The sequence below is a fragment of the Rana temporaria genome, chromosome 7 (genome assembly GCF_905171775.1).
Source record: "Rana temporaria chromosome 7, aRanTem1.1, whole genome shotgun sequence".
Taxonomy (NCBI): Eukaryota; Metazoa; Chordata; class Amphibia; order Anura; family Ranidae; genus Rana; species Rana temporaria.
The window spans coordinates 14,992,008-15,019,541 of record NC_053495.1 but is presented as its reverse complement, the minus strand read 5'-3'; the positions used below and the strand labels follow the sequence as shown (position 1 = coordinate 15,019,541).

The following is a 27,534-nucleotide window of genomic DNA, read 5'->3' as shown; positions in this document are numbered from 1 at the left end:
CTAGGCTTACCTGTAGGTTAAAGTGGTTGTATTGGGTTTACAACCACTTTAAGTGGCACACTAAAGGGAGAACCAACAATTAGGTACAAGTAATATAATAATAGCAATATGGTGCGACACATAAAAAAAAACAAAAAAAAAACAAAGTAACATTACAATATTTATTCAAAATATGTGCCCATACTGTACTTATTACATTTTACAAGTAGAACACAAAGCTAGCTGTAAACTTGTAGGTCTTACCTTGTCTCCTCGCTCCCCTCTGTTTCCAGGAAGGCCCTTATAAGACATAATTAAGCCGCATTAGCCAAACAATTTCTTTAATGTCCTTTGCCGTAAAACAGGACACAAATCATGAACAAAAAGGAACAAAATTACTTACAGCGGGGCCCCGGTCCCCTTCTAATCCGGGTCGTCCATCTTCCCCCTGAAATTATAGAAAGCATAAGGGTGAGATAATGATTATTGAGCTGCATTAACGCTGTAAAATGGGAGCAATGTGTAGCAAAGAAGAGGCAAAATGTATAATATTTCAGTCGTTTCTATTGTGAAATTCCCCCTCTAGTGGTTAGAAGTAGAACTATCCAAGTTATAATGTAATATATTGCCGCTTACCATTCCTTAGATGTAGTGGCTGCATTCGTTTTCAGTTTCAGTTATTTTCCCCGGTAATCCTGCCAGTAACATACTTCCTGTGCTAGTAGGACGACACTTACTCACCGTACTGTATCAGGCCAACAGCAACAAGACAGGACCACTGGAACCTCCCCCTGTTCTATTATTCATAATACAGATAAACAGGCAGGGCTCAAGTCCTGCGGGAAAGCGTGGGAACGGAGTTCCTGCACTTTTTTCACAGCAGGAACTCAGTTCCCTTTGCAGGACTAGAGCAGCCGAGAGTGGCCGAGCCGCCCGAGCCAATCCTTCACTAAGTGGTGATGCCCAGCTCGAGTCACTGTCAGGGGCAGGCGAACCTTAGTAATCCTTTATGTTACTGGCCGCTTCCTGTATATGGATTCATCAGGTAGTGTGCGGGTATTCCATCACTTCCTCGATGCCGCAATGTCTCCTGGGAGCTTTTGTCATTGTTCCCAGGAGACATTGCGGAGGTCTGCCGCGAATTATCGTGGGATTTCGAAAAAACATGTGGTTTAGTAATTATGCATATGAGCGTATCTTTTTTTTTTTGTGGGGGAGTGGATCTTGGGTGGGAGTTCCCACACTTTTTTCCCCAGGACTTGACCCCTGTAAACAGGGTCCTGTTGTCCTCAAAACAATTGGAAGTTATCCGCTTAAATGATTTCTGGCAGGACCAACAGGTATTTTTAGAACTCATAAAACAGACATACAGTGCCTTGAAAAAGTATTCATACCCCTTGAAATTTTCCTCATTTTGTCATGTTACAACCAAAAACGTAAATGTATTTTATTGGGATTTTATGTGATAGACCAACACAAAGTGGCTCATAATTGTGGAAGAATTTTTTATTTTTTTTACAAATAAATATGTGAAAAGTGTGGCGTGCATTTGTATTCAGCCCCCTGTAAAATATATCGGTTCTCTATATACTTTATAGCTATTGAGGAATGTATTTCAATAGAAGTTTTTCTGGCTGGATTTCAACTTTAAAAAAAATTCCAGTACCCGGTCGAATGTTTGGTCCAGTATTACCAAAGAACACAACCCAAATAATAAGTGAGACGTACTCTGATTCCTGGATCGCCTCTCTCTCCTCTTGGGCCCAACAGACCAATTCCTTGGTCACCCTGTTAAAAAAAAAAACACAAAAGATGTGAATATTTGTAAAACGTGTGAAGTGATACCAATCTATATACCGTATTTATCGGCGTATGCCGCGCACTTTTTTGCCCTTAAAATCAGGGCAAAATCGTGGGTGCGCGATATACGCCGATACTCGCTTCCCGCGCTGTGTTTGAACGCGGCCGCCGACATATACCGAGCGCAGTACTGTAATTGGATAGTTTAATGGAATGCAGGTAGTGCTTTTCCAAAAAATACAGATTGTCAAGAGGGTTGCAGACAGAAGACGATTTTCAAATTGCCGCAGATTACAGGAGGCACCTTATGTTATGTGCTCCTAGACAGGACCACTCAATTTGAAACTTAGGGGTTGGAAACTCTGGACGGAACTTTTTTTGCCTGAAGATTTATAATAAAAATGACCCCCTAAGACTGAATTTAGCATTACATTGAGAAACGGAACAGACAGTAACAAATTGTATTTAGGGTTATAGAAGAACATCTGTACCTTATCGCCCTTAATTCCTGGAGGTCCTGGGGGGCCCTTGAAAAAAACATTACATATCAGTTACAGCCGAATTGGCCCAGTTAATGAATATTATATTCTACATCCTGGTCAACAGGTGACAGAACCTCTTACCGCTGCACCGGTTGTCCCTGCTGGTCCCTGCACACCTGGATTCCCTTCTCTTCCAGGAAAGCCAATCAAACCCTAAGGAGAAGATATTTATAATATTACATTAAACCTGTTTTATTACATTTACACAATACAAGTTGCAGTTCTTACCATTTCCCCCTGATACAAACTGCAAGTCTTACCCTCTCCCCAGGTGCTCCTGATAGTCCCAACTGTCCAGGTTCTCCTCTTTGACCTGGAGGACCAGAGTTTCCTGCTGTGCCCTGCAGACCAGGAGGCCCCGATGGTCCCGGCAATCCAACATCTCCCTGAAATATGATTTCATTAGTCCAAGGCTTCAAATACTGCCCAACTTTTTAAATGTGTTTAATTTTATAGCTGATCAAGAGACACAAGTTAAAGTTTTGTTCTATTATGGTGGACTTTTACTCTGGCCTCTACCAATCTAAACAGACATACTCACCAGGGGAAGTACAGGAATTTTTACAAGGGATACAAGGGATTGAGCTGCATTGCTTGTCTGGGCCTCAGAGTTGCCTATTGGATGCCCCCATAACTATTGAGGAGATACACATAGCGGCTAACGCGTTCCCTAACTCTAAAGCCCCTGGGGGGCTGACGGCATACCGATTGAGGTATATAAACAGTATGGGGATATCATATTGCCACAATTGCTTAAAACGCTCAAGTCAGCGCCAGTGTCTCCCAGATTCTTTGACAGCCAATATAGTTTTACTGCTTAAACCAGGGAAGGATCCATTGGACCCGAGGCTCCTATAGGCCGATCCCACTCTTGCAGACAGATTCCTGACCTGTCATCCGCCCACCCTGTTTATTTTGGCCCACGACCAGTTACCAAGTCTCTTAAGTGGCCCTTGCGCTTAAAAAGGTTGGGCACCCTTGTTGTACACCTTACGCCTGCAAGGCTGTATAGGATGGGAAAAGGTGAAGGCTCTGAATGTACTAGGTGCTCTAGAGACCATGGGGACCTCATCTATCTTCTATGACGTTAGCCAAAGCTACACCTATACTGGACGGGAGTCATCACAACAATTAATAACGTAGTTCAGGTCAATGTTCCAATAGACCCCAAACTGTGTATATTGGGAATCCTTGGAGACTTCTGACCTTTATAACAATAGAAAGTCTATAAGCGTAAACACATACATCTTCAAACACACATTCTAAAAGTCATTTAGTGGAGGTAATTATCTCCTAGAGACGTCCCGTCTCTGACAACCGCTTGTAACCTGCAGAACACAATAAAAGGTATTTCACAAGCCGGCTCCACTTAGCATTTCAATAGCCTGAGCTAAGCATTGAAGGGTCATTGTCTATTGACCTAGTCAGGACAACTAAACCACTTGTAATGTGTCCAGTATCTCCTGCAATGAACTGTCAGTAATGTTCCATCTTCTGAAATACATGAATTAGGATTTCAAGTAGAAACACTCCAGCACTGCAAGGTCCATGACAGATGGGAATAGGTGAAGGCTCTGAATGTACTAGGTGCTCTAGAGACCATGGGTACCTCATCTATTTTCTATGACGTTCGCCAAAGCTACACCTATACTGGACGGGAGTCATCACAACAATTAATAACAGAGTTCAGGTCAATGTTCCAATAGACCCCAAACCGTGTATATTGGGAATCCTTGATGACCTACCAATTAAAGATAACCCTAAAAAGACAATTGCTAGGGCTCTTATTCAAGCCCATAAGCTCATTCTTAGATACTTGGAACTAGCGACTGAGCCTTCTACCCTACAGGAATGGATAACCCAAATGGGAGCCACCCTGAGATTGGAGAAATATATATTTCAACATCGGGGCCGTCTTGGTAAATTTGATCTGATGTGGTCCTCATGGTTGAACACCCCTGGATTATCTCTGGTAGACCTAATTCTGGATAGATTGCTTCTCTGAGAGGTTTGATTAATTGCACGGCAATATAATGATGCATTTGCTTTGACACGTGGGGGGGGGGGGGATTTGTTTTGCATTGTAATCTGTGGATATCGTGCTTTGGAATGTATGTACCGTATGTGACAAAAGTTTTTTGCTGGAACCTGCATTGTGTGTATGTTTATTATATTTTAAAAAAAATATTAAACGTTTTGTTCATGTAAAAGTTATGGGAGCTCTCTTGACCCAAGAAAGGTTCTTGATCAAGAAAAAGTTAATATGGAATAATGGTTTAAAAAAAAGTCAATCTATAATTTATTACATACCTTTAAACCTTGTGGTCCCAGTTGTCCTGCAGGTCCAGGCAACCCAGCTCCAACGTCACCCTGAAAGTTAAGAATGTATTGCCTTTTTAAGACTGTGTACAGTGGTGGGTCTATCATTTGACCTCATGGCAGAGATCTAGAACTTACTTTATCTCCTTTTAGTCCAGAAGGTCCTCTGGCCCCCTGAAAGAAAAGCATACATATTAAACCACAGACTTGTCTGAAAAAATTTGCCCTATTCTTTAGTAGTTCAACTTACATTTTCTCCGGGATCTCCTGAATCTCCTTTTTTCCCTGGCTCTCCCTAGTGGCAAAGGGGAGAAAATGGCATGAAAAGTCTAAACTGTGGAGCAGTGTTTCTCAATTTTTTTTAGTCACAACACCCTTTAAAAAATGCAAAATCTCTAGACAAACTAGTCTTAAATGGGGTCCTTACATTACATCACGGGTCCTCCCCCTTTCCACACTCAAGTTCTCTATTTAAATCAGAGTCCTGGGCCCAGATTTAGGCAAATTAGACAGTCACCTAAGGCCTCGCACACACAGGGGCTCCGCGGCTGCCTAATTTGCCTGTGATTAATCACCAGGATGGCGTGTCATCACCTCCAGGGCTGCCCTATGTTATTTGTTCCCTGCTGTCACCTTGCTGGGTCCCAGATGTTAGTATGGCTGCATATGTCTGATGGGTGAGGAGGGAGGGTGTCCTAGAAGTGGTGCTGATCACCTGTGTGCTAGATCTGTGTATCTTTCTGCAGCCATTTTTTTGTTTTGTTTTTCCCTATTTTGGAGATGTGAGTGGGGGCCTCATGTAAAAATTATGCCTAAGGCCTCACAAAGCCTAGAGCTGCCTCTGCCTGGGTCTTTCCCCTTCTTTGACATCAAAGTCCTAATTTCCTCAATTTGCTTTTACATAAGGGTCCTCAGCCCCACCTTCCACATCAGTGTCTTAGATCCTTCACTTTTTCATTGGAGTTCTTAGACCCCCTTTCACATCAGAGTCCTCAGCCACACCCTCTTCAAATCAGAGTCTCCAGTGCCCGAATTTCACATCAAAGTCCTCAGCCAGCCTGTCTGCACCATGGAAATGCAGGATACTGTGAAAAAATATGGGATGCAGCGCCCCTAAGAAGACCATTATGCCTCGTTTCCACTGAGTGGATCGGTTCGGTACGGTTCGGTACGGTACGCTACTTTGGGTGTTTCCATTATGAAAGTGTGCCATAAAACTGAACCGTACCGGACCTGGGTCCTGCTTCAGATGTGGGGCCATAGAAAATGGAACGATTCCATTAGGGCGGAGATGCAATACATTCCACTGATTGGTGGACGCGCTAGGCATTTTTTCTAAATCCTGTATGGTCCCTGACGGTCCGATTTGCAGTGGAAATGCTCACCAGAATAGACCGGTCCATTCTAACCGTTCCAAATTTACTGACCCAAACCGTTCCATTCAGTGGAAACGAGGCATTAGGCACCCTAATGTCCGGTGGCACCCTTGTTGAGAAACACTGCTGTGGAGCCAACATGCTCTTCAAGGGGTCATGAAAGACATGGAGAACCTTCACATCGGTCCCTACTCAATAAAGAAAATGATCTTACAATGGGGTTGATCAGTGGTCAAGTCCTGGGGAAAAAAGTGTGGGAACTCCCACCCAAGATTCACTCCCCCACCAAAAAAAAAAAAAAAATGATACGCTCATATGCATAATTACTAAACCGCATGTTTTTTTTTTTTTCGATCCACAGCACCTTAGTAATCCTTTATGTTACTGGCCGCTTCCTGTATATAGATTCATTGGGTAGTGTGCGGGTATTCCAACACTTCCTCGATGCCACAATGTCTCCTGAGAGCTTTTGTCATTGTTCCCAGGAGACATTGCGGAGGTCTGACGCGAGTTATCGCGGGATTTAGAAAGAAGCAAGTTACTAAGGTTCGCCTGCCCCTGACAGTGACTCGAGCTGGGCATCGCCGCTTAGTGAAGGATTGGCTCGGGCGGCTCGGCTGCTCTAGTTCTGCAAAGGGAACTGAGTTCCTGCTGTGAAAAAAAGTGCAGGAACTCCGTTCCCACGCGTTCCCGCAGGACTTGAGCCCTGGGGTTGATTTACTAAAACTGGAGAGTGCAAAATCTGGTGCAGCTGTGCATGGTAGCCAATCAGCTTCTAACTTCAGCTTTTTCAATTAAGCTTTGACAATAAAACCTGGAAGCCAATTGGTTTCTATGCAGAGCAGCACCGGATTATGCGCCATGCAGTTTTAGTAAATAACCCCCAATGTCCCTACTGCAGACATGCACACATATATGTTCCTACAATGGGGCAAATTTGGTGAGAAGCCAATCTATTTTTCCTTAGATCAGCAATGGACAGAGAAAAAGGAATTAAGAGGAGATCTCATCAACCAGGTCCACAGACAGCAGGAAATTCTATACGGGTTCAAACCCTTTCAAGCAATAGATCCTTCTCCACTCTGTTTAAAGATTGGGTAGACTTCTAATTTAATACCTATTAAATATCCTCTTATGTTAGTACTCTATATACCTTAAAGTGAGATTTATCATTTACTGCTTACCCTCTCTCCTCTTCCACCTGGTAGGCCTCTGTCTCCCTTTTCACCCTACAATACAACATGGAATAGAATTACTTACATACCCTTGGTAATAAGACAGCACTGACAGAAAGAATGGATATATAAAGAAAAAGTCATATAAAAGAATCATTGTGTAAACTAATTTTCAGAACTGTCTAAAAGCTTCTGCAAGCTCAGGAACATAGACAGACCCCCAATTTCCTTCTAAGGGGTCTATTTAAAAAACAAAATGTATAGCTATTTGTCACGGTATGACCCGTGACACCCAAAGACTTTTGAAGGATGGGGGGTACTCCTGTGCCAGGGTCACTAATGACTCTTGGGTCTAAGGTCACCCTGTGCCCCTTTTGGGCATAGGGTGACTGATAAATGATAATTCATGTTTTGCAGGATATCTTGGAATATTACAGTTTGATTTCATGCTGACACCCAACCGGTCAATAAGAGTGTCTACTTCAATGCTTAACCTAGGCTGTTGAGATGTTAACTAAGTCTGCTATTATGGGATGTTTAAGTATCTTGCTATGATTACATTCATTGTCCATTGTGCTAATTACGTCTGCTCCTAAAACCTTTCATTGTGTGAAGATGCTATTGATGATAGATATGTGTTGTGAGTTAGCAGTCTAAAGGTCAGACGTCTGACTTAAGGAATGTGTATTATGAAGTAGGTGAGAACAGCTTGGCGGAGCCATGCTATCTGGATAATGTTTAGTGATTAGCCCATCTGAAGGTGTATTGAAGCCCCATTGTGTGATGCTGGGGGTGGAGAGTTTCATTGTCACTGTAACATGCCTGTGACTGCATAAAAAGCTGAGAGTGTACCATTAAAGTTTGTTCCTACATTTTGAAACCAGTGAGCTAGAGCTTGTGTCTCGGTTATTCTGGGAAATGGGATGGATCGTGTCTGTTGGATGGTTGGAGTGTCAGATAAGCTGTCGTGTTTGATGGAATGGGAATATCGGAAACGGTGATGACCGTTACACTATTCACCTAGTATTCTTTAGAATATTTTCTCTTCTGAATAAATGTTCCTTTTTTTTATGGGAAGTAGTAAAATACCACATTATGGCCATTAGGTGGAGCTGAGGAGCATAGGAAATACATACATCTTTGTAACAAAATATACAATGTAACACATCTAGAGATTGCTAGCAGCAACTGGCAAATCAATGTAACCACTGGTTCGTTTTCTTGTAATGTTTCTTTTTGAACTTTAAGCGGAGCTCCACCCAAAAGTGGAACTTCTGCTTATCTTCTTTCCCCCCCTCCAGTGCCACACTTGTTTCTGACAGGTACCGTTCCCCAATTTCGGGAGACTGCGTCGTCCCTCGGAAGTTCAGCCATCCTCCTCCCTCCTCCACTGTCTGGCTTCACGCATGCGCAGTAGGGAACCGGCTGTGAAGCCGAAAGTGTTCACTGCCAGCTTCCCTTAGTGGAGATGGTGGCGGTAGCACCCGGCAGAACCTGAATCGGCTGGGGTGCCGACATCACAGGCTCCTTGGACAGGTAAGTTTCCATATATCCTGTTCTCTTTGTATTGCTTCCTTTGTGTAGAATCCCTGGTGTTCTTGCCAGTCCCTCTGCTTTTCTATTAAAAAACTGACCACACTAAGCAGGAGAACACGCCATGCTCAGTTCTCTAGCTCTGCTGGGAACTCAGCCTGCTCTCCTGCGATGATTAAAATTTTTCTGACACGCCCCCTCTGCACAGCCATTCGCTGGGAAGATCGGTGTACTGTTGATTCTCCTCCCCCCAGCTCTTATGCAGCTGAGAACAGAGGGAATGTGATCACTTATATAAAAAGAGGAAAAGGGGTATTTATAATCTTTATTTTTTATTTTTTATCTATACACAAATGTTTTGTCTTTCATTACAGTTTTAAATTGAATGGGTTGTTTTACAATGTGATCATTTACAATCACTTTAATGTTGTCATGGAGTATTTGTTTATAACATTCCTTGTATGTCTTCCTAATGGACATTGATGAAAGAACTTGATATCTAGAAATTTTTAGGATAATTAAAAGCTTTTAGTAAAAATATGAACTTACCCGTTCACCTGGTAATCTGTCAACCTGATCACCGGGAGCTCCCTGAGAATATAAAATATTCAAATTTATAAGACACAAAATGTCATCAATAACTTTAGGTTTTACATATGTAAAGACAATTCTAAAAAGCAAGGTAATACGGAATATACTACAGTCAGAATTCTTTGTTGCATCACCTCGTTCCCCTTTCTTTGTGCTCCTGATTAGCATACTGGAAAGTTGTTGGGTCACTGCAGGGAGGGGAAGCAGGGTGATCTGAGCTGCTAAGTCACTCCTGGAAGGGGAAAGCAGGGGGAACTGCACTAAAGCATCTCTGCCAAGTGGGGTGAGCAAGAGGAGCTCAGCTGTTACATCACAGCTGGCAGAGAAAGGAGAGGGAGCTGAGCTGCTAAGTAACTACTAGTGGGGGGGAGCTGAGATGCCGAAGCACTGTTGGAAGGGAAAATTGGGGAGCTGAGCTGCTGAGCTACTGCTTGTGCTTGGAATGGGAAGCATGGTAAAGTGGACTTGCTACGTCACTGCTGGGAAGGGGGATCAGGGTAAACCTCTCCAACTTAGACTAGGATTTCAGTGCTTCTCTTGTACATTTTAAGGATGAATTGCTCCACAGCACCTGCAGCAACAGAGGTCAGTGAGGGCCCAGAACCCACCCTATGTATTAATTTAGAAATTATTAAATGTAAATTAAAAATGCAACAGTTACAATTTATAATCTCTTTTTACATTACCTTCCTATAATCCCTACAAACTATATTTCAAACTGAGAGTGGAAATGTCAGGGGCTAAACAGAAGTACAAAATATCATAAAAGGTTAGACAACTCACATATTCATATTTCAATTGTGCATTTAGTTAGTATGAATAATTGCTTTGTGCGTTTCTTACCTTCTCTCCTTTAGACCCAGGAGTTCCGGCAACAAACTAAGAGGGAAACACAAAGTTATTTAACTTTATAAGCGAAATAGTGAAATACAATTAACAATCTCAATTTATGTAAGATCTCAATTAAATGTTAAATTTTTATGTAGGGCCCCGTTCATATGTGGGCGTTCTAGAATCACTGAAAGAACTGCGTGTTCTTGGAATGTGGAAAACCACCACAAAGTACACAATGTTTGTTTGGGTGCCATTATTGTTTTCTTTTATATATATATATATATATATATATATATATATATATATATATATATATATAAATAAATTTAAAGCAGGGTTCCAACCACAATTAGCATTTTTTAAATGTATGTCCTTTCATCATGCGTATCCGGTCACTTACTATTTTACAATCCGCCGCTGCTCCACATAGTTATTCAAAAAAATTGTCATTTTGCTTGTGGTCATTGTGAAGCCCACAAGCACTTACTTCCTGGATATCTTGGATGGGGAGTTATGGGAAGCGCACTGCATCCTGGGAAATGATGACACACATTTCCCAGGAGCATTAGCGTGCTGAGGAGCCGAGGGAGATTATGTTAGGATCCTAGGTGATTCCGAAGGCAGATTTCGTGGGACCGCATAGCAACCGGCATTTCCAGGTGAGTAAAAATGTTTTTTTTTTTTTTTTTTTTTTTTTAGGTCTAATGAGCACAATAATGAAAAAAACATTTTGGGATGGAAACTCCACTTTAAGATAAAATAACATGTCACATTGAACATTGGCATGGATGTAAAAATATGAGGTCCGAAGGACATGTATAACATGTGGGAGCACAAAAAATAAAACATAACATTATTGCACACCCCATAGGGAGCTAGGAACAGCCCAAAGTGCGTGTATACCGACCAAAACATAAATGGGTCAGGACAGGTAGGCTCAAAAGCCAATCCTAAACTATCAAAGACAGAAAGATGGAGTGCTAGGTTGACAACAGAGTGGCCTGTCGGGCTCAGATGTCAGGGGAGGGTGCTAATATTGTTAATGGCACCTCAAATATGCCAAAGAAACAGGCCACGCAACTAAACACACAGAAAACGCAAAAAAAATGTGCTTTCCAAATCACGCCAAAGTCAGCTCCAAAGTTACAAGAGCTGCTTTGGCACATTTTTGAAGCACAGAGCAGCCAATTCCAATGAATGTTACTGCTCCAAAAATGCAGCAAAAAACCTGCATTGAAAAACACGCTAAAAACTTGACACTTTGCCCTAGCTAGATGTGAACAGGGCCTTATACCATGTACACACGGTCGGATTTTCCCACAACAAATGTTCGATGTGAGCTTGTTGTCAGAAAAACCGACTGTGTGTAGGCTCCATCGGACATTTTCTGTCGGAATTTCCGACAACAAATGTTTGAGAGCTGGTTCTCAATTTTTTGGACAACAAAAGTTCTTGTCGAAAAATTCCAATTGTCTGTAGCCAAATCCTACGCATTCTCGGAATCATTGAACTTAGTTTTTCTCGGCTCGTCGTAGTGTTGTACGTCACCGCGTTCTTGAGGTTTGAAATTTCCGACAACATTTGTGTGACCGTGTGTATGCAACACAAGTTTGAGTCAACATTCCGTCGGAAAAAAATACACGGTTTTGTTATCGGAATGTCCAATTGTGTGTACGTGGCATAAAACTGATTATGAATATTCTGTTGTCTGTATATAAAGAAGACATCCATTTTTTTGAGAAATTAAGCATATTTATATGTATTACCAAATATATTTAGTAAATAATAGGTGAAAATGTTATATTAAAGTGTATCGTTTATGTTTTTGAGATTAGCCGACTTTATCATCTATAACCTTAGAAAAATGTGCCCTTCCACTGTAACTCACATTTGTGAGTACAAGGTATATTGGAGGGGAAATACTGGAGTTCCACTTTAACGACTGTCTCCACTTTTGCATATGGTTGTATTGCAATGCATTGCATCTTGGGAGCTATGGGGGAAGGTCACAGGCTCTGTTCTGAAACAACGAGAATTTCCAAAGGCTCCAACAGGCCAACGGCTCAATAGGGGAGTGAGACTAAGGTGGCATTCAGTGGGAAGGGAAGTGTTTATTAAAAAACAAACCGTTAATGTCAAATTCCAGTGGCTTAGCCCTTCCTTTTGGTTGGGTTGGCCATTATTTTCAATGCCTATTCTTTTACTAATAATAAGCTTTCTTGTATTCTAAATGCAGAAAAGACGAAAGCTTATTGCCGTTCCACACTGAGGCCTCGTACACACGACCGAGAAACTCGACGGGCGAAACACATCGTTTTGCTCGTCAAATTTCTTGTTAGGCTGTCGAGGATCTCGGCGAGCCAAATTTCTCCATTGCCGTCGAGGAAAAAGAAGACATGCTCTCTTTTTGGCTCGACGAGATCCTCGACAGTTTCCTCGTCGAAAAGTGTACACAAGACCGGTTTCCTCGGCAAAAAAGAAAAAACAGCAAGTTTCTTGCTGGTTTTTGCCGAGAAACTCGGTCATGTGTACGAGGCCTAAGAAGGAAATAAGTGTGTTGGCCAGTTGATGATTTACCTCTCCTGGAACTCCAGCTTCTCCAGCTTCTCCTCTGACTCCGGCAGGACCAGGTGGACCCGACATACCCTAAAAGGATAAAATGACATCTAAAATGTAAAGACATAGATGTATGTAGTGATCTGGTCAAAGCAGGGGCAGACTGACCATTCGGGCACTGCCTGAGAGCCCCATGCCACTAGGGGGCCCCATCAGGGTTGCCAGCTTCAGTAAAACCAGGGACAGTATGTAAAAATCTGTGTTTTTTTTTTTTAAATCCCAAGATTATAGCTACCCCACCTCTCCAGTACCTTTTCAGTGTGTGTATGTATATTGTGTGTGTATATTGTGTGTATACTGTGTATGTACACTGTATGTGTGTTTATGTATACTGTGTGGCCCCATAATCTATTGCCTGAGGACCCCATAATTTCCTATTGCACGGGGGCCCCATAATCTCCTATTGCCCAGGGGCCCCATAATCTCCTATTGCCCGGGGGCCCCATGAGTTGTCAGTCTGCCCCTGGGTCAAAGTGAACTGATTGATCACCTATAGCACCATGGCTAAACAAGCTGACATATTGGAATATTCTTGTTGAAGTCTTCTAATAAGACTAAGTTATTGTTGGATACACATTAGGAAAGAATCTCTCAATTGTTTTTGGTTCATTTTATTTATTAATTAATATTTACTAACTCATTAATTGATATTCCTTGTGTAGGATCTTTATATTAAAAGATTTATTTTAGATTAGAAAACAAAAATGAAAAAACATCTATAGATCTATCGGATTGGACGAATGAATTAGAAGTCATGTTAGATATTTATTGATTGTACAAAGTCCAATGGTAGCATTAAATGAGGTCTGAGGATTCAAAAGCTTTTAATATTAATTTTGGTTCACTGAAAGACAACATTGGACAAACCAACGTATTTTAGGGGGTCCATAAATATCCCCTTTCTTTAGAACTTGGACACTATTTTGGTGTTTTGGTGACTGACTGCTCCATGGCATTGTACCCTTGATACAGCGTACAATTTATCCTGGTACTGTATGATTTTTGAGTCCTTTCAGCTACGTATAATATCCTATTGACTGGACTGTAGAGACTCCCTACCACCCCTTTGCAAAGCAGGGCAGACGGGTAGCTGAATGCATGGTGTGGGACTTCAGGTGCCAAACTGATGAAGGATCACAGCTAAGTAAACATTTCTCATATTTAACTAGAGTATCTCTGCTCAAATTTGTTAACTTGACTTTTAATACAACCCCAAATTAATAATCTAGTTTGATGGCAAGTTGAATCAGTTGCTGGATTCTTATATACTGTACAGTATATCCAAGACTCACAGTAACAGTGAGATCCTCCCCTTATTTATGATCAATGGTTATGTCCATTACAAAGCCAAACAATAGAGTCACATTCTCCCGAGGGGTTCCCCATAATTTCAAATGCACAAATATTAGGGAAATCCAGAATCGTTTGACTACCCTGATGAGGCCTTGTAGTTCAACTGGAGTTTCAGAGATACAAAAGAACATTTAGTTTAACAGTGTCCTGTTTTGAATGGAGTTGGCTTCTCTTTTGTCACAATGCAAACCTGAGATAAAGACAAGATTTGAAAACCTTGGTAGATACCGTACCATCTTCCCAGGAAGCCCAGGTCCCCCGTCTTTTCCTGGTAACCCATCTCTTCCAGGCTGCCCGTTCTTCCCCGGTTCACCCTGTAAAAAAAAACGCAACGTACCTTTCATTGGGATATGCCTAATATAAAAGTGGATTTCTCACCACAGAAACATATACTGTATTTATTGGCGTATAACACTCACTTTTTTACCCTGAAAATAGAGGGTAAACTGTGCCTGCGTGTTATACGCAGGGGGCAGTGGAAGGTTTTTGTTTCCCTCAAACTTTCCTCTTAAAGTTAGGGTGCGTGTTATACGACTGTGCGTGTTATACGCCGATAAATACGGTATATGGCACAGCTGTGGGGGCAATTGTCCCAAGACTTACCACTAGTCCAGCAACTCCTGGAGGTCCTTGTGGGCCCTGGGGATGGAAATAGATTATTAATAATTTAAGTCTGAACTGTGCTTATCAGTACAGCTAAACAAAAGGTTTACGGGCACCAGAGCTGCACGATTCTGGCCAAAATGAATCACGATTTTTCTGCTTAGAATAAAGATCACAATTCTAGCGGCGTAACATCATCTTTTATATTATACAAAAAAAGTGGGCAAACTTTACTTCATTTTTTTTTTATTTATTCATTAAAGCTGTCAGTTGTTAGCAGAGAACTCTATACACTGAATCGGTAAAATGCTGTGTTAAGATCGCAAGGGGGGTAGAATTGTGATCTTGATTCTTTGACGATTAGTCGTGCAGCTCTAACTGGTATATGTATGTTCTCACCGCTTGTCCAACAAGGCCAGCAATTCCCGGAGGTCCAGCAACCCCTTGTGGACCTGGCAATCCCTGTAAAACGAAAACTGTATGAACACATAAAGTAGGTGGATTTAGTCGATTCATAATTCTGTAACTAATTTGGGAAACCATGCGTAATACTTCAATGAAAGTTCCACAACACACATGTGCTTTAGCTCACCAAAATAATGAACCCCCTCTGTGCATTGTGGGTCAATGCAATAACAAAGTCCATTGGGCAAGATTTAACTGGAACAGGGGCTTTTGGAGGGGATTCCAGGGTGACCTCTTGCCTACTGAATATGGGCCCTGGCTTTTGAGGGAGCTCTACTCTTTGGGAAGTGTGTGCCTCTAGGACCTCTAGAGTAGTTTTACTTTGGATTCAAGTTCATGTCTCCCCTAAACATAGAGACTCTGGGAACCAAGTACCCGAATAAAGATTTGGGGCTTCTGTGCCCAAACCAGCAATGACTGTTTCACCCCCCCCCCCCCTAGACTCAGAATAGATGTTAATATAATCAGCTCAAAACAACCTGATGCTGGGTCTCCTATTATAATCTGTGTAACGGTATGGCCCGTGGGACCCAGAGGCTCTTGAAGGATGTGGGGTACTCCTGTGTCAGCTTCACCAATGACTCTTGGGTCATCCTATGTCCACTAGGGGCATAGGATGACTGAGAACTGATATCATGGATTACATGAGATGGGACAGCTACCTGGCTGTAATGATGAAAGCTTGCTGTGATTGCATTCTATTGTCTATTGTGTTAATTAAGCCTGGCTCCTAAGATATTTCATGGTGCAATGCTAACTAACCCTGTATTGTGTGAAAGTTCTATTGATGCTAATATGTGTTGTGAGTTAACACACTCTAAAAGTCATGATGTCTGCCATGTCACCTATAGTAATTGACTCATGTAGATTCGGTGCCAGAAAGTCTAACTTACATCTAAAGGAATGTGTATTGAAGTTCCTTGTGTCATGTTGTGGGTGGAGTTGAGTCATTGTCCATATTTGGTTGCTAACTGTATAAGAAGAGCTGAGTTGACCATTAAAGTATTCATTCGTTTGGAACCAGAGAACAGAGCTTGTGTCTCGTTATTCTGGGAAAATCCATATGGATCGTGTCTGCTGGATTGTGGAGTGTCGGATAAGCTGTCATGGGTTGGTGGAATAGAATATCGTAAACGGCGTTAACCCCTGACCATTACAATCTGTTTAAGGTGTTTTGTGTTATGTGACTTTTCCCCATTGTGTGCCTCCTAAGTGTGAATTCCCATTGTTAATTGAGTCAACTATTGCTTCTCTCTGTTGGCTAATCCTCCTGGAGTTTCCTACATGATAGGATTAGTCTTGTATCTACTTTACCTTGTTATTGAACCATTGTGGGATTTTTACGTGTTTATGTGTATGGTAATGTGTAATGTACCCAGGTTTGTGAGCTTGTTGCCCGATTGTCTGGGCACCCCCTGACTAATCAAGGCTTGTTGTTAATTAGCGTACTGTGTACGTTTATGTTGGCTGTTCCTTAGATGTGTTAATTATCTAGGATAATGTGATCAAGCTCTAACCTGATCGTGCATGGTATATATTCTGTGTGACTTTACAATAAAGTCAGTTCCAGTTTGCACCTAAGCTAGTGTTGTCTAGTCCTTGGTTGCAATATTCAGCTATAATACCTGGTTCCTGGTTCCAGACTGGAGGAAGCTGTATATTGACGGAAGTACCCAAGAGGGGTGCCAAGCGGACTGTCACATCCATTTATATATATATATATATATATATATATATATATATATATATACACATACACATATATACACTATATTACAACAAGTATTGGGACACCTGCCCTTACACGCACATGAACTTTAATGGCATCCCAGTCTTAGTCCGTATGGTTCAATATTGAGTTGGCTCACCCTTTGCTGCTATAACAGCTTCAACTCTTCTCGGGAGGCTGTCCACAAAGTTTAGGAGTGTGTCCATGGGAGTGTTTGACCATTCTTCCAGAAGCGCATTTGTGAGGTCAGGCACTGATTTCGGACAAGAAGGCCTGGCTGTCAGTCTCCACTCTAATTAATCCCAAAGGAGTTCTATCGGGTTGAGGTCAGGACAGGCCAGCCAGCCATCCAAGTTCCTCCAACCCAAACTTGCTCATCCATGTCTTTATGGACCTTGCTTCGTGCACTGGTCCAAATCATGAGCGCACTGGGTTGCTTTCTGTATATCGTATATGTTTTCCTGATATTTGTAAGCATATTTTATTCTTATACAAAATAAAATACCTTTGCAATATTATGCTATGTGGCTTTTCCTGCTCTGTGCTTAATGCTCTTGACTGCTTTTAAGGAGGGGGACATCTGGACATCTAGTCTTACAGATACAACTGGCCCTTTGAGGGCAACCATAATGCTGATGCGGCCTGTAATTAAATTTAGTTTGACACCCCTGCTTTAATCATGTGTTTATAACCCAAAAAATATGATTTTGTTGGCTTTGATTTTGCTGTTTCCCACCTCACCTCTCAGAAAAGAGCAGTACAACACAACAAAATAAAGCATGTACTGTATGGTTAGCTGTACAGAGTAATAGCATAAACAAAAACTCAGTAGCTTAATAAACTGTGTATATATAAAGGAAACGATAGTGATGCCTGCACAACTCACCCGCACACTGGGACCAGGCTCTCCTGCACTGCCCTGTAAACACAATGATCATCATTTTAGTAGATATGAACTATTTCATTCATGAAAAGAAGGCTTTACAGTTCTTTTATTGTTTGTAGATAATAAAGTATGAGGACTGCTGCCAACACTTGAGCTTCAGTAGATGCCACTATGTTCTAACTCTTCCCTATAGCAAACCCCCTGTTGGATTTTTACAACATTCAAAACCCATTCAGTTTCAAAACATTAAGTGCATGTTTGTGACTGATATACAATATGTAATAGTCATATTTTCTAAGAGACAATTCAACCTTTCCCTGTGTCTGCACCTGCAATTTGCACTTAATGACAATCCGATCGATGACACTGCAATCCCAAACATACACTATCCCATACAGGTACCTCTCTGGAAATTGTTTGGCATTGTATCCTCACACATCAGAGCATTTACCACTTCAATTGTAAAGCTCATTTCACTTTTAGCCCTGATGAAGCCCCCGTACTTCCGAAACCTGTTGGTCCTTCCCAAGAAAATTGCATTTAATAAACTGTTTCTGGACTTGTGGAACTTTGTCTCGCCTCCATCTTTTTTATTCAAAACTAACCCCTAGCTTAGCCTCTCTCAACCTTTTTACCCCGAGGAACCCTTGAAATAATTTCCAGGTTCTCATGGAACCCCTGCAAAAGAAGATAATACCTACAGCTTAGCATAATCAATCATTTGAAGACGTTTTAAAAAAACTAATTAATGTGGCATACTTAGCGTATTTGACACTGTGGTGTCCTCTAACACTAGTGGTCAGTGTGGAAGTGAGCCCTTTCATTGGTAGCTAGAGGAAAATTGCCTGCTTGCATTAGTGGCCAGTGTAAGTGGGAGATTAACCCACATTTGCTCATTGCTCAAGGAACCTCTGGCAACCTCAAGTGGAACCCTAGGGTTCGATGGATCCCTGGTTTGAGAAACACTGCTCTTTTCTGGTTGAGGAAAATTGCCTTCATGCACTGGTGGTCAATGTAGTGAGGAGATCAACCCATCTTTTCTCACTGCTCAAGGAACCCCTGGCAACCTCAAAAGGTACCCTAGGGTTAGATGGATCCCTGGTTTGAGAAACATTGCTCTCTCCTGGTTGAGGAAAATTGCCTTCATGCACTGGTGGTCAGTGTAGGTGGTAGATCAACCCATCTTTGTTCATTGCTTAAGGAGCCCCTGGCAATCTGAAGAGGAACCCTAGGATTCTATGGATCCCTGGCTTGAGAAACACTGCTCTCTCCTGGTTGAGGAAAATTGCCTTCATGCACTGGTGTTCAATGTAGTGAGGAGATCAACCCACCTGTGTTCACTACTCAAGGAACCCCTTTCAACCTCAGGAGGAACCCTAGGGTTCCACGGAACCCTGGTTGAGAAACACTTCCCTAGCTACTGATTGGCTAGCTATGTTCTGGAAGTCCTCTCTGTCCATGCCTTTACTTACCTTTGGTCCAGCAGGTCCTGGGGGACCCTATATAAGAACAAAACAAATATCCATGAATATTTTTTTTTAAATCCATGTTAAGTAAATACAGATATAAGGGATGAACGTAAAAAAATGCTCACAGAAGGTCCTTGCAGACCTGGCTCTCCTGGGGTACCCTGCAAGTACATAATAATACAGAATTAATATGTTAAATTGCTACATTGTCATCACATCTCTGTATTTATTAAGCCAGGAACAGAGTCACAGTTATATTGAAGAATTTTCAGACGAGGGTTCCCTGACTGTGGTAAAGGCAACATATACACCAGGGGTATCCAACCTTTTGACCTTCCTAGGCCAATTTGGAAGAAAACAAATTGCCTTGGGCCACACATAAAGTACACTAATAATAAGGATAGCTGATGAGCAGAAAAAGTCAAGCAGATCATAAGTTAATGATCACTGACACAGATAATGTACCTTAATGAGCAATAAAACTATTTTTTTTTATTTTATTTTTTTATTATAAAAGTAAAAGAGGGCAACATAAAACTAACGCAATATTGGTTTTTGATAAATGAACGCATTGATATTTGGTTGGATGGATGTAGTAGCAATTCTCACTGAATTCTTGAAGAGGAAGTAAACCCAGTCAAATTTTTCTTTGGCCGAATGTGTTCGCTAAATGTAAACACATTTTTACAAAAAAATTCCAAGAAAATCACTATTTTTTAGTCGGTTTAAGATTTAGTGTTGGGCCACATTCATAGCCGTCTCTGGCTGTATGTGGCCCTTGGGCCACAGGTTGGAAACCCCTGATATACACTGTTGCAGATTTACCATTTTACATATTTCTCATTAAAACTAAATCAAGAACAAGGATCAGATTGTGCTCTGGTGAAGTACTATTCTGGACTAGTAGAGAATCCTCTATGTCAATCCTCTATACGCCACCTCCCCTATGCACTGTCCTCTGCTTCCCAGTTAATAACTATTCAAAGTATGAGTCTTTGAAGGAAGGACTGTATTGTCCCACAGCAGCCCATCACATATTTATTCTCTGGCTTTCCTTTTTCTGTGCAAACCACAATCTGATAAGTTACTATAGGAAATGCTGTCATAGACAGTGCTTTGCTCTGAGACTGGGAGGCTGAAAGGTTTAGTTCACTTTTACCAAAAAAAATGTCTGTTCATGTAAGGGATGCCTGTAGATAAAAGCAAACTGTGCAGCTTTGACGGCAGTTAAAAGTTGATTTGGCATGGCTCCAGGAACAAGGCAATTTATGACGAAACACAGTGGGCGGAGCCTTGCTCGTGATGTCATCACGTTCTGCAAACTAGGAAGTGGATTGTTTAGCTATCCTGGGTTGATTGTTTCATATATGCCCTTGATTTCTCATCATATGTAAGTGTTCATTTTAGTTTTTTACATAAACTTTTTTTCTACAGTTTTACACTATGTAGGATTGTCTTTTTCTTGCATGCATGGATATCAGTCGATGATGCTGAGTTGCTATCAGCTCTAATCTTATGTGTGACCGGCTTTACTCTGATGGTATATTGCCCAATCTGACCATTCCTAAAAGAGAGGTGTCTGCTTTTTCTGATCTGGACAACACCGACATATATGCCTCGTTTCCACCGAGCGGAACGGTTCAGGTCGGTACAGTTTGGAATGCTTAGAATGGTCTGGTCTATTCTGGTAAGCATTTCCACTGCAAGTCGGACCGTCGGGGGCCATACAGGGTTTAGAAAAAATGGCTAGCGTGTCCACCAATCAGTGGAATGTATTATAGCTCCACCCTAACCGAACCGTTACATTTTCTATGGCCCCACATCTGAAGTAGGACCCAGAATGGTGCGGAACGGTTCGATACCGAACCGATCCGCTCAGTGGAAACGAGGCAATAGAGCGTGACTGACTCCATACTTATGGCACTGGAGCCCACTCCATTTGGTAAGCGCATCTGCCACTATTTCATGGTGATGGTTCACGGGAGAAGTGGTTGTTATATGGTCTGATATATGGCGATCCCCACAAGGAAAAAGATCTGAGATTTATCACTGCCTCTTAATTGCATATGCTTTGATCATAATCATATTTGAATTTGCTGATTAACTTTTTATATTTAGTGCTACACTTATGTATGTATTCTTTTGTGTTATCAACTTATGTCTATTGATGTGCTAGCGGCTATCAATTTCCTTTTGCACATTTGAAAGTTGAATAAAGCCCTTGCGATAGGTGTAGACCAGTGGTCATCAACCCTGCCCTACAGGGCCCACTAACAGGCCAGATTTTATGTATTACCATGGGGAGATGCAGTCTAGAATACTACAATCACTGAGCAGCAAATAATATCACCTGTGATGTATTTCAGTTATCTTGCAAACCTGGCCTGTTAGTGGGCCCTGTAGGACAGGGTTGATGACCACTGGTGTAGACCATTACATATCTCATGAAGCCTGTGACAGGAGTCACTTTGGGTGGGGGGTTTGTGAAACTCAGCTTACCTTGGAGAGCTCTGGAAACTCTGTGTCCAGCCTCCCAGACCCCTCTTTTGTGTAAATCACCCTGTGTCTTTAATACAGGGCACAGGGTGAATGAGAACCCCACTCTGATCTGTACTAGACTCTCTTTATAGCCGCACTGGAACCTTGCATATATGTATATATTGTGTGTTGTCTCATGCTGTTGGACTCCTTTGCTGAGATCGTTTGGGGTGTGGTTGTATTCCATTATTTTATTGTCTCTGTCTGCCCTGGCAGTGGGGGGGGCGGAATCTTCCAACAGCTCTCCTTGCTGATTGGACAGTTTTCCCCCGCCCTGAAGGGGGGGGGGGGGGGTTATGGTCCCGAGTGGGATATCTGTTGTGTCCATGTTTGATATTGCAATCTCTAGGAATTTTTTAGTTAGGCTTCATGAGATATGTAAATGGTCAACACTTATAGCAAGCTCATTTTTCAACTTCGACCAAAGTTGCACAGATTGTTTTCATCCACAGACATCCCTTATATGCCTTCAGAATACCCAAACAGTTAGAGAAAGCAAATCTTCGTAATGGGGGACACAGACAGCAGTAAAAAAAAACTAGCATAAAACCAAAGATAAAATGATGCTAATAGATAGCAAAACGTAAAGTAGGTAGTAAAAACTACCAATGTGTCAAAGACTTGGAGGTCCCCTTTCTCAAGGCGGAGGGCTTTCTCACCTTTGATAAATGGGACCTCTGTGTCCCCAAACATTGGTGGTTTTTACTGAAATGGTTATTTTATGTACTAAGAATTAAAAGAACTGCTATTTTTGATGTGCTGGCTATTTTTTTTATCTTTGGTTCTTTATGGTGCAATTCATTTTAGACCTAGTTAAGATGCTCTAACACATGTTCTCAATAACAATAATTGCTATTTCCCGGTCATTTTCAGGGCATGCTTTGGCAAGATAAATACAACATGCACTGATAGAGGGTCAGTAAAGGGTTAGTACCAGAGTATATGTTTAGCTTTAAGTAGACCTGCCATGAGAGAGATATGAAGGTTGCATAACAGCCAGGTGGCAAGCATTTCTCAGAAGAAGAGTTCAGCAATGTTAATTCCATGACAGGTTTCCTTTAAAAGGGTTTTCCAGGTCCAGTAAAAGACTTGACTTTAGACTGTATGGCAGTACTTGTATAAGTGATGGCATAGGAAAAGTGGTCTCCAAACTGTGGCCTGGGGGGCCAGACGTGGCCCTTTACTTGCTTTTATCAGGCCCTTGGGCACTCTTTCATTAACTGAAACCAGCAATGGGGCATAATCCCCCACCTCCCCCACAGACCCAAGTGAAAGGGTACAATCTCTCCCAATGACACCCATGAGGGGGCACAATTCCTCCCAATGACACCAAAGATAGGACATTGTTTTTTCCCACTGATGTCAAGAGCTTTTTTACTCCCAATGACCGCAGTCCAGGCCCCTTAAAGACTGAAGAACAGTAAACTGGCCCCTTGTTTATAAAGACGACATTGAGCTGGGGGGGGGGGGGGTTAATCTTAACTTCGGCAAAGGTTGAGACCCTATGCACACTCGGGGCTTAGGATCCTGAGGATCTCCATAGGAACTGTCAACTAAAACACGTACTTGCAAGCACCTTGTACCTGCACTCTAGCTTTGGTATTACTTTAGATATGTTTAGGACCAGGTCATGTTCATATTAAAATGTGTACACTTGTGCTTCTGCACAAAAAAAATGTCAGCAGGGACTATTTTATTGGATAAAAATAATATTTTTTTTTAGGCCATGTGCAATGCATAAAGATAACTGTCTCTTTGTGGGCAGGAACTGACAATATTTTCATCTCAACAACTTGGGTTGTCACCCAGAGCAGAGAAATGGTACTGGCCATACCCAAACCTACAATGTGTTGCATTAAAGCAGAGTTCCCCTCAAAAATGGAACTTCCGCTTTTTGGAGTCCTCCCCCCCTCCGGAGTCACATTTGGCACCTTTCAGGGGGAGGAGGGAGCAGTTACCTAAGTAATCCAGGTATTTGTTCCCACTTCTGGGCATAGATCACGGCGGTGACCTACGCCACGGCGCCTACTCCGCCCCCTGCTGTCTTCTGAGAGACACACATGTCCCAGAAGACAGCAGGGACCAGTGGGATGCGCAGTAGGGAACCAGGAAGTGAAGGGAACCAAAAGGCTTCACTTCCCGATTCCTTTACCGAAAATGGCGGTGCCTCCACCCGAGAGCAAGATCGGCTTCGGGTGCCGACATCGCGGGCGCCTGGGACGGGTAAGGCCCCGTACACACGTCCGAGGAACTCGACGGGCAAAACTCATCGTTTTGCTCGTCAAGTTCTGTGTGAAGCCGCCGAGGTTCTCGGCGAGCCAACTTTCCTCATTGAACAACGAGGAAATAGAGAACATGTTCTCTATTTGGCTCGACGAGGAACTCGTCGGCTTCCTGGGCCGAAAGTGTACACACGCCTGGTTTCTCGGCAGAATACGGCTCCGATCGAGTTTCTGAATTCTGCCGAGAAACTCGGTCGTGTGTACGGGGCCTTAAGTGTCCATATATTAAAAGTCAGCAGCTGCAGTATTTGTAGCCGCTGACTTTACATATTTTTTTTTCCGGCAGAACTCCTCTTTAAGGACCACATCTTCTGCAGCTCAGCAACAATGTTGTTCTTGTACAAACCTAAAAAAAATGAAGACCATTAAGGGACCAGCACAAGGGAAAGTTATCTTCCAATGAGTAATTGCTATTTAGCATTGATCGTAGATGCTGTGGAGCACAGTTGGGTCTTGCTGTAACAACAAGTTCTCACAATGTAAAACACACACGCCACATGCAAACTGAGCACCTACCGGTCGTCCAAGAACTCCTGGGAAGCCCGGCATGCCCTGCGGATATATTTAATTCAAGCTAAATCATTAGTAGAAGGAAAGATGAGTTAACCATAACCCGGGTCAATCATTAAAAGTGACCGTGCAACGCGACAGACCAAAGCAAGTATGAGGGCTCCAACAACCGACTCAAGCCAAAGGGCCAAACTACGGCCAAGAGGGTGAGCGTTTACTTACAGCTGGGCCAGGAAGCCCGCTATTGCCCTTCGCGCCCTATAATGAACAGAGTGGACACGGAACAGGAAGGAATCAAACAGGTCACAGTTACTTTGAGGGCATCTAACCCTTTACATACAACATTGTAGAGCTAACAACATTCAAGGATAAATGTATAAACTGTTATACTAAAGGCCTCCCTCACATGGGGCGTACTACACAGCATACACTGTAGTGTGCTCCTCCATGTGAATGAGGCCTAAATGCTTGTGTTCAAAGCCAAATTCAACCTTCAGTTCAAATTGGCTAAATATACTCCAGGTACACCAAAAAGATGTTTTTGGCATCTGAGGCCTCGTACACACGGCAAAAACCAGCAAGAAACTTGCTGGGATTTTTTTTTTTTGCAGAGGAAACCGGTCGTGTGTACATTTTTCGATGAGTAAACTGTCGAGGATCCCGTCGAGCCAAAAAGAGAGCGTGTCTTCTTTTTCCTCAATGGGAATGGAGAAACTTGCCTTGTCGAGTTCCTCGACAGCCTAACAAGGAACTCGACGAGGAAAACGATGTGTTTCGCCCGTCGAGTTCCTGGTCGTGTGTACGAGGCTTTACAGTTGTTTTCCCTTTTAAAGCAGCCACAGCCTAAATAGAAAAGCCTGTTCCTTGCCGGCGTGCTATAAAGGACTCTAGCTAGGTCTCACTACAGTGGTCCCACAAGCCACCTACTGAGTCAGACCTGAATCTCTGCAACCAGCATGATTCCGCTGATTGCAGAGCTTTGGCTCTAACTCAGCAATGGGTTTGTCAGACCTCTGCAGAGAGACCACTGATTTCACAGAGAGAACAAGAGCCCTTTTCTGTAGTGTGATGAGGAAAAGATGATCCGCACTCCGGTCGTTGCTCTTTAAAAAATCGTTGTTTTTATTGACAAGCCACAGTGAACAAACGCAAATAAGAACAGTTGACGCGTTTCAGCCTACAAGGCCTTAGTCATAACCACCATTTAACCTGTAGTGTACTGGCAGGGGATAGACTTTTTAATTTAGGCTGTGGCTGCTTTAGAAAAAAAAAACTAAATGTAAAACATTGAACATTTTTTGTTTTGATGCACCTGGAATGCATTTAGCCAATTTAAACTTAAAGTTCAATTGGGCTTAAAGCTGGATTCACACCTATGGCATTTTTAGTGCTTTTTGCATTTTGCAGATTTGCACTACAGAACGTGTTCCATAGGAAACCATGGTAAAGGGACTGTAGTGCAAATCTGCAAAATGCAAAAAGCACTAAAAATGCCATAGGTGTGAATCCAGCCTAATGCCGCGTACACACGGTCGTTTTATGCGATGTAAAAAAACGACGTTTTTAAAAACGTCAATTTAATTGAGCGTGTGTGGGAGAAAACGTCGTTTTATGTCTTCTGAAAAACGACAAAAAAAAATTGAAGCATGCTTCAATTTTATGTGTCGTTTTTCAAAACGTTGTTTTTTACTTCACAGAAATTGACCGTGTGTAGCAAAAAACGACGTTTCAAACGACGTTTTTGAACCCGCGCATGCCCAGAAGCTAGTTATGAAGCGAGCTTCAATGGAAAAAACGTGGTGAAAGTAACCTCGCTTTGCTAGAGCATTGTGAAAAAAACGATGGTGTGTAGGCAACGTCGTTTTTGAAAATTGAAGTTTCAAAAACGTCGTTTTTTACTTCACAGAAAACGTCGTTTTTTTACATCGCATAAAACGACCGTGTGTACGCGGCATTAGGGTTTCTTTGCACTCCTAATAAATTGGTATGAATTTACAACATAGGGGTTGATTTACTAAAGGCAAATAGACTGTGCATTTTGCAAGTGCAGTTGCTCCAGGGCTTAGTAAATGAGGTGAAGCTTCACTTTGCAAAGAATATCCAATCACGTGCAAGGAAAAAAATAAAAATACATTTTTTGCCTGCACATGATTGGATGATGGAAGTCAGCAGAGCTTCTGCTCATTTACTAAGCTCTGGAGCAACTACACTTTGCAATTGCAAGTGCACAGTCTATTTGTCTTTAGTAAATCAACCCCACAGTGTACAGACTTTAGTAGCCTGTGAATGTAAAGTGCAGCATACAAAGTGCATCTCATTGGGGTATGTAATGTTTAGCAAAGCCGGGGTATACATCCTCCTGAAAGGGAGACATCTATGAAAAAAATAAATGGGGGTTAATGTGCCTTTAATATCTAAACAATTGTTGTAACCAACATAGTTGATGAATCAATGCTTAATACAATCTGACTCCAAATGTAGCCCCCCCCCCCCAAAATACACAACAACACAATTGTATAATTTTACAATACACAGTGAGGGGGGAAAAGTATTTGATCCCCTGCTGATTTTGTACGTTTGCCCACTGTTTTAAATTGATGTGCATTTTAACGAGTGAAATAAGTATTTGACTCCTTCGCAAAGATGTTTCTTGTAGTTGGTCACCAGGTTTGCACACATCTCAGGAGGGATTTTGTTCCACTCTTCTTTGCAGATCCTCTCCAAGTCATTAAAGGGTCACTAAAGGAATTTTTATTTTTTTTTGCTAAATAGCTTCCTTTACCTTACTGCAGTCCTGGTTTCATGTCCTCATTGTTCGTTTTTGCTCTGATGTTGCTGTAATCCTTCTCTGTTCTGAACAGTCTGTTTCCTGATGAAAAAAGTCATGGGAGCTTTCTTTCTGTGGTCACTAATCAAGGAGGTGTGATTACTGTG

At 42.1% G+C, this 27,534-nt stretch overlaps 1 protein-coding gene across 1 annotated transcript in view; it reads right to left on the bottom strand.

The window, feature by feature from the left end:
• COL7A1 (collagen type VII alpha 1 chain) overlaps nucleotides 1–27,534 on the bottom strand; it is a 262,626-nt gene that overhangs the window by 39,451 nt on the left and 195,641 nt on the right. Inside the window, exons 82-101 of the mRNA XM_040360996.1 lie at nucleotides 24,607–24,642; nucleotides 19,396–19,431; nucleotides 19,274–19,300; nucleotides 17,802–17,834; nucleotides 15,121–15,183; nucleotides 14,722–14,757; nucleotides 14,352–14,432; nucleotides 12,727–12,795; nucleotides 10,159–10,194; nucleotides 9,274–9,315; nucleotides 7,201–7,245; nucleotides 4,891–4,935; nucleotides 4,779–4,814; nucleotides 4,632–4,691; nucleotides 2,582–2,707; nucleotides 2,403–2,474; nucleotides 2,271–2,306; nucleotides 1,708–1,767; nucleotides 383–427; nucleotides 244–279 (exon numbers count right to left, since the gene is read on the bottom strand). Coding sequence (XP_040216930.1) covers nucleotides 244–279; nucleotides 383–427; nucleotides 1,708–1,767; nucleotides 2,271–2,306; nucleotides 2,403–2,474; nucleotides 2,582–2,707; nucleotides 4,632–4,691; nucleotides 4,779–4,814; nucleotides 4,891–4,935; nucleotides 7,201–7,245; nucleotides 9,274–9,315; nucleotides 10,159–10,194; nucleotides 12,727–12,795; nucleotides 14,352–14,432; nucleotides 14,722–14,757; nucleotides 15,121–15,183; nucleotides 17,802–17,834; nucleotides 19,274–19,300; nucleotides 19,396–19,431; nucleotides 24,607–24,642 — 1,020 coding nt within the window. The remainder of the gene's footprint in view (nucleotides 1–243; nucleotides 280–382; nucleotides 428–1,707; nucleotides 1,768–2,270; nucleotides 2,307–2,402; nucleotides 2,475–2,581; nucleotides 2,708–4,631; nucleotides 4,692–4,778; nucleotides 4,815–4,890; nucleotides 4,936–7,200; nucleotides 7,246–9,273; nucleotides 9,316–10,158; nucleotides 10,195–12,726; nucleotides 12,796–14,351; nucleotides 14,433–14,721; nucleotides 14,758–15,120; nucleotides 15,184–17,801; nucleotides 17,835–19,273; nucleotides 19,301–19,395; nucleotides 19,432–24,606; nucleotides 24,643–27,534) is intronic.